Genomic DNA, 7,709 nt, shown 5'->3' on the forward strand with positions numbered 1-7,709 from the left:
CGTAATGGTTAAAGGAGAAGTCCACTTCCAAAACAAAGATTCACATATAATATAATAAAGGGTGTTTGAGCATCTTTGCATGTTCACTTTGCAAAGACTGGGTCGGTACTTCTGCAGCGATGTAGGATGATTTTGAAATGATTTTTGAAGTTGAGGGAGAAAATACGATTGGAGTTTTTTGACATACCCTATCTGTCTTGAGTCAGAATACACAGAGTTCAGGGAGAGCAAGACAAGATGAACATTTAGATTAAAAAGTATTTAAATTGTATTTTTTTTTTAAAATTAAAATAACTGATCGTTTTGCTAGATAAGACCCTTCTTCCTCGGCTGGGATCGTTTACAACCGGATTTGTGATCGTTTGATGCCGCATTTAAACTACATTTTGTAAGTTCAAAATCGGGGCACCATAGCAGTCCATTATATGGAGAAAAATGCTGAAATGTTTTCCTCAAAAAACATAATTTCTTTACAACTGAAGAAAGAAAGACATAAACATCTTGAGTGACAAGGGGGTGATGACATATGTGAATCTTTGTTTTGGAAGTGGACTTCTTTAATACGTAAATAATTTGTTATAACTTTTTTTCGCTGGTTTATTAACTGTTTTATTTATCATATGTATGTATATTTATCACTTGCACACACGATTAACTCATTCATTTTACTGTGGCAAACTTTGCTGTTTATATTCCTAGAAGAAATAAAAGAATTAAGGGACTGGTGTCTGAGATGCGTCTGGCTGTGACTGGAACCAGTGCATGTTCTGGTGATATTTATTTATCTATTTATTTATATAAACATTTAATCATAACTTGCTCTTTCTGTTCTATGGTGTAACTGTCCCAAGCATGGTTCAATAAATTACAACTTGTATAAATTAAAAAGAAAAGCATAAAAATGTTCGGCAAAATTTTAGAAGTGTCTTTTTTTAGTAAATGACAATCTTTTTTTATCCATATATTTCTAAAAGTATTGGAAATAGATATATTTTGCTACTGAAAACCATGTCCTTTGGATTGACACCATATCCTGATTTTAAATCATCCAATTCCACTGAAAACTTTAATTATTAGTTGAAGGACCCCATACAAGGTCATATCATGGGCTTCACAGGGGGATTCAGTAACGTGTTCACATGGTCATTTTTTGCTTCAGAATTGTTCAAATATTTATCTTTTTTGAAAACCACTACAAAAGTGTTAAGTTTTGTTGTCCTTTGGTGCAACACTTCTAAATTAAATTTTGAATTAAAAACTATGTTAAACTACATAATCATGGAAAGTTATGCAAATGTATCTTGCTAACCTCTAATGACAGGTTAGCTCGGAATAGCAAGATCATTAATTGACAGAAATGATGAAACCTCCTTTGGTGTGACAGATTTTGTCTACCAGTGTGACGCCTTAGATTTGGGACCTAGAGTGACCAATGGGAATTATTTTGTGAGCATCTGTTTTCTGACGTAAGACATAATAATCTGTGATGATTCAGTGTGCAGACACTGCCTGCTCAGAAGGGACATTTAACATATTAAAACAATTATTTATTATCCATCGCAGTGTAAATAAGACGGTTGTTTAGAAAATTCAGAATGGCCTCTTTGGGGAAGGGTATTATTAAAATGTAAAACAGCGCCTCCATCTGGTCATGGAATGCAGACACCGAATATGAACAGAAATATCACATATCTTCCAGAGAGAGGCGATGTAGTACCAATCATTTGACACGACATACCGTAGAGATAAAAAGGTTACAAATTCAAAAGTGAGACAATGCAATCTAGAGTTCACAAGTAAGAGTGAGAAGATTTCATTATCATTGAATTCCTAATCATATAATTCATCATAAATCTTCCACTGTTAGTCCACATGCAGGTAGAAACGCAAAAGTCTGAGTCTCGTTGTATCGCTCAGGCTGCACTGCAGTGTCTATTCACAGGCGCGATCCCACTACTGATCGGCACGGGGGCTTTGACCTGCTCCGTCTCCGACCTGGGCCGGTTCACCCCTCCTTAGACGACCTGGTGGTCCCGAGCTCCCCCAGGAGCACCATATCGATACCGAACTTAGTGCGGACACCCGATCGACATAGTCCACTGCAGCCCAGAACCCCTGAGCTCAAGCGATCCGCCAGCCTCAGCCTCCCAGTAGCTTGGATTACAGGCGCGCGCCACTGCACCCGGCGAGAGCTGCGAGTATCAGCACTGCTACTGAATCTAGTGCTCTCTAGTGCTCTAGCGTATAACATGACAAATAGTAGTGAGTTAAGGTCTAACAAAAAATATTCCTGCAACAAGAAACACCAAAAAAGGTCCACATAATTGCTTTTGTCAAGTAGTGTTTTCTGTGACTTTTTATGCAACCTGTGAAACCGTTTGAGGACATCATACACAAAAGAAATTTCACTTTTTTAATTGTTTTTATTTTTGCAATTGTATGACTGAATAACAAGTATTGGAAACCCTGTTGTAGGGTACAGAAAATATTAGTTGCATTAAACAAATGTGACTACATCCAGGAACAAAATCCCCATTCGTTTGGACGTTGTCTCAAGGACACGCCCACAATATGAATATACATACAGACGCCACCCAGTGGAACCAAATATCTAAGGAACTCATAATATTGTAACACCGGTAAACGCGATGGCGGCAGCTGACATTCAGAAACAAACATTCTACGTCATACACTGCCTGTTACAAAATGAACTAGATCTTGGTATGGTGGAGACTGACGGTCCTGACGATGGTAAGTGTTCGTCTTTGATCTCTGAGCATATTCGAGTCCCGTATGAACGTATGTGTAAACAATGACTTGCTCGGGCTACACCTTGCAAAACCGACTCATTAGATTCGCTAACCTTATGTTCAAAACACATCGATTTTAGATATAATAATCAAAACGCAAATAAAATTCACACAAGGCGGTTATTATATCAACCTCTTAATGTTTCTACTCCAGTTCGTTGTTTAAATATACATATTTAAACGTCTTAACATGTTTTCCTGACATATTTTTTCCCTAAATATAGTAAATATCACTAGCAGGTTAAGTTTAGTGAATATAAAATATAATGCATATGTAATATATGATTTTGTTAATTAAGACCTTTAAGGTTCAATGGCTTTTCTGAGGTGGTGTTAACGTTACGTGACATCGTTTACAAGCTGATTTATTAATGTTGTACACAGCTGAAACACTAATTTAGAGATTACAGTTTATTAAAACAACGTAGAAAGTGATGTACACAGTTATCTGCTGTTAATGTTTTCTCTCTTGTCATTACTTTGTAAAAACATATATACGTGCACAACGATTATAAGTCTGTCAGAAATGAATTCCAAGCTATTTGTTCTGCAGAGAACTCATTTGACCCTGTAAAAATAGCCTATAAGCTCAGGGAACTGGGTGATGATTATGATGAGAGGGTGATCAGGCCACTGATGAAGAATGTACAGAGCGCTGGAGCCAATCAGGTGAGTCCAAATGATCTGTCTTTGGACACCCATCAACTAATCTGAAGAATGTTGTATCACTTTGTGAACAACATGTTATTTTGTTCCTGGTCCACTCATAATTACAGGAAATTACTGTAAAGCAGTGTTGTTGATATCTTCCTGTTTCGCTTTTTTCCTTGAAACTATTAAAAGTGAAACTTCTTGAGCAGCCACAAAATGAATGCAGTATTTCCTGTTTGTCTCTGATAGCTATGCATTTTTACTTTAATTGCATAGTAACTGCATGTTTTAACCACATGTTTGCATGGTAACCGCTTGTTTTAACCACATAGAAGTGTTTTATGTTTGACTTGTGGCCTCTGATCATGTGTGTCCCCTAGGTGGTGACCGTGTTCAGTGATAGCGTGGATAGCCTGTGTAAAATGTGGGTTGTGGAAAGAGCAGAAGTGGACTCTGAGAAGCACCTTCTCAAGGCTGCCATCACACTGGGACTCTTTATAAAGAAAAACTCCCCTGACATGACGAATGTAGTCGAGGTCGCTATGACGGGATTCGTCAACAACCGTCTAACAAACTGGATCGCAAACCAAGGGGGCTGGGTTAGTATACATTAACTACTTCCTTTTGTAGGAAACCCAGAAGCAAAGACCAAAAGATTTGGGTATGTCCTCAGCAAAATGTATCCACTCGTAACGAAGTCACATATCTTTCAAACCAGTCAGCTGTTTAGTTGGTCAGTGTGGCGAATTCACGTGGCTTACTTGAAAATCTGCATGGGGAACTTTTTTTGCCTTCGCGTTAAAGGGAAGGGGAACCCAAAAATGACAATGCGGTCATTAATTACTCACCCTCATGTGGTTCTAACCCCGTAAGATCTTTGTTTATCTCAGAACACAAATTAAGATATTTTTGATGAAATTCGAGAGCCTTCTGACCCTGCATAGACAGCAACACAACTGACACATACAAGGCCTGTAAACGTAGGAAGGACATTGTTAAAATAGTCCATGTGACAACCATAATGTTATGAAGCTACAAGAATATTTTTGTGTCCAAAGAAAACGAAAATAACAACTTTGTTTAAAGGAGAAGTCCACTTCCAGAACAAGAAGTTACAAATAATTTACTCACCCCATTGTCATCCACGATGTTCATGATTTTTCATGTTTTTTCAGTCGTAAAGAAATTGTTTTTTGAGGAAAACATTTCAGCATTTTTCCCCATATAATGGACTGATATGGTGCCCCAATTTTGAACTTCCAAAAGGCAGTTTAAATGCGGCTTCAAACGATCCCAGCCAAAGAAGAAGGGTCTTATCTAGCGAAACAATTGGTTATTTACAATTAAAATACAATTTAAATACTTTTTATTCTCAAACGCTTGTCTTGGCTTGCAGTCCTTGAACTTGAAAAACTGACCATAGTTTCTCCCTCAGCTTCAAAAATAATTTCAAAATCATCCTACATTATTGCAGAAGTTCCGACCCAGTCTTTGCAAAGTGAACATGCAAAAAAGATCAAACACCCTTAACATAAAAGGTAAAACAGTGATATAGGACAATTTTGAAGTTAAAGGAGAACATGAGATGGGAGTTTTTCCGACATACCCTAACTGTCATGAACAGGAACAAAAACAGTCCAGACAGAGTAAGACAAGATGAGCGTTTCGCATTAAAAAGTATATAAATTCTATTATTTTTATTAAAATAACCGATCGTTTCGCTACATAAGACTCTTCTTCCTCGGCTGGGATCGTTTACAACCTCATTTGGGATCGCTTGACGCCGCATTTAAACTTTTGGAAGTTCAAAATCGGGGCACCATATTAGTCCATTATATGGGGAAAAATGCTGAAATGTTTTCCTCAAAAAACATAATTTCTTTACAACTGAAGAAAGAAAGACATGAACATCTTGGATGACAAGGGGGTGAGTAAATTATTTGTAAATTGTTGTTCTGGAAGTGGAGTTCTCCTTTAACAACAACTTCTTTTCTGAGTCAGTCTTCGATGCACTTTCACAACAGTACCACGATGTATGCGTGTGCATTCATATTTACAAAAATTACGGTTGAACTACTGATGTCACAGAAACAATTTTAAAAATGTCCTTACCTTTTTTCTGGGCCTTGAACGTTTCAGTTATGTTGCTGTCAACGCAGGGTGAGAAAGCTCTCTGATTTTCTTAAGACAAATGAAGGTCTTACGGGTTTGGAACAACATGAGAATGAATAGTTAATGACAGAATTTTCATTTTTAGGTGAACTATCCCTTTAATTTCCTAATAATTTCTATAATCAGTTATAATAAATAAGTTGAATGCACCAATTGTCTAATGTTGTTTTTTTTCTTTTCCAGGTCTCTGTCTCTAAGAAAAACATGTGTTGAGATTGGAGCTCACTGTCTTATTCGCAATTTTTTTTAACACTGGATGAACTGTAAATGTAAATCAGATGCCAAGGTGCTTTTTTCAGACAATCACAACCAGCAGAAGGAAGGAGAATTAATTTTTTTTTTAATGTTTACATTTTTACTCTAATACAGATATTTGTGTATGAGTATTTCAGTTGATGCAGGAATTCTCAACCAACAGTTTTTTTTTTTTAATAACAGACTTGCGTGTTTTATGATGTACTCAAATTTCTCACAAATGTATGTATGTGGAGTGAAACTACAATGTTATTTTAAAACAAAGCACTTTGTGTAGTAAACATTAGTGAAGTGTTCACATGTTAGTTATCTTTCACTAGACACAAAATAAACATGGGGTGGACATGTTGAGAAATTTATTTAGTGGTTTATGGTTTTATTATATCCTGGTAACAATAACGAAAAAACAATTCCTCACTAATGACCTCGCTTCACTAATAATGATTGGACCACTTTAAAATTATTTTAACATAAGCATGCTTATTCTTACTTATGAACTCTTAGCCAATGAATAATCCTAATATGTGACCCTGGACCACAAGACCAGTCATAAGGGTCAGTTTTTTTTAAAATTGAGATTTATACATCATCTGAAAGCTGAATAAAAAGGCTTTCCACAGATGTATAATTTGTTAGGGCAATATTTGGCTGAGATACAACTACTTGAAAATCTGAAATCTCAGGATGTAAAAAAAAATAAAATACTGAGAAAAGTTGTCCAAATGAAGTTCTTATCATCACAAATGAAGTTTTTATATGTTTATGGTAGGAAATTTACAAAATATCTTAATGGAACATGATCTTTACTTAATATCCTAATAATTTCTGGCATAAAAGAAAATTGATCATTTTGACCCATACAATGTATTTTGTGGTCCAGGGTCACATATGCTTTTTCAAATCATCACAAGGGGGCACCACAGTACCCAGTTACCATCTGGTGACTGTTATTTACACTATAAAGTGATTAACAATTGCAATTTGTGGAAAAAATATAGCATTTGTATCATTTACGCTAAACAAAGCAATTGCTTCTGCAGGCTTTGTTGCCAGTAAACCAAATTACACTTGGATGAAGTGGCCACCATAAACTGTGATAATATCCTTATCGGAGTACACTGATTATTCCTAACACTTTCCTAACCAATTTCTCTCCGTGTGCTATTACGGGCAGGTTAAGCTGCAGTTTTTAACAGGAGTGTTTTTAAGTATAACCTTAAAGTAAATGTTTACTCATAAAATGAAAATTCTGTTAATTCTCATCATGTTGTTTAAAAGCTGTAAGACCTTCGTTTATCTTCTAAACACATATTAATATATCTTTGATGAAATCCGAGAGCTTTCTGACACTGCGTAGACAGCAACACAACTGACGTGTTTAAGGCTTAAAAAGGCAGTAAGGACATGGTTAAAATAGTCCATGTGACCTCATTGGTTCAACCGTAATGTTATGAAGCTATGAGAATACTTCATTACATTACTTCATTCAACAATTTCTTCTCTTCCGTGTCAGTCTCCACATTCACGAAAATACCACAGGCTTGCTACCTTTCTGGGCCTTGAATGTGTCAGTTGCATTGCTGTCTATGCAGTATCAGAAAGCTCTCGGATTTCATCAAAAATATCTTAATTTGTGATCAGATGATGAACGAAGGTCTTATGGGTTTGGAACAACATAACGGTGAGTAATTGACAGAATTTTCATTTTTGGGTGAACTCTCTTTAAAGGAGAAGTTCACTTCCAGAACAACAATTTGCAGATAATTTACTCACCCCTTTGTCATCCAAGATGTTCATGTCTTTCTATCTTCAGACGATAAG

The 7,709-nt window shown here is 36.2% G+C and overlaps 1 protein-coding gene across 1 annotated transcript; it reads left to right on the forward strand.

Moving 5' to 3' along the window:
* The first annotated feature begins 2,585 nt into the window (after positions 1–2,585).
* On the forward strand, positions 2,586–6,247 carry LOC127173384 (bcl-2-like protein 15). Its single transcript, XM_051123231.1, has 4 exons — positions 2,586–2,751; positions 3,364–3,479; positions 3,842–4,060; positions 5,817–6,247. The coding sequence occupies exons 1-4, from the start codon at positions 2,649–2,651 to the stop codon at positions 5,844–5,846; spliced, it is 468 nt and encodes a 155-aa protein (XP_050979188.1). The 5' UTR covers positions 2,586–2,648; the 3' UTR covers positions 5,847–6,247.
* The last annotated feature ends 1,462 nt before the right edge of the window (positions 6,248–7,709 follow it).

The sequence above is a fragment of the Labeo rohita genome, chromosome 11 (assembly GCF_022985175.1).
Source record: "Labeo rohita strain BAU-BD-2019 chromosome 11, IGBB_LRoh.1.0, whole genome shotgun sequence".
Taxonomy (NCBI): domain Eukaryota; kingdom Metazoa; phylum Chordata; class Actinopteri; order Cypriniformes; family Cyprinidae; genus Labeo; species Labeo rohita.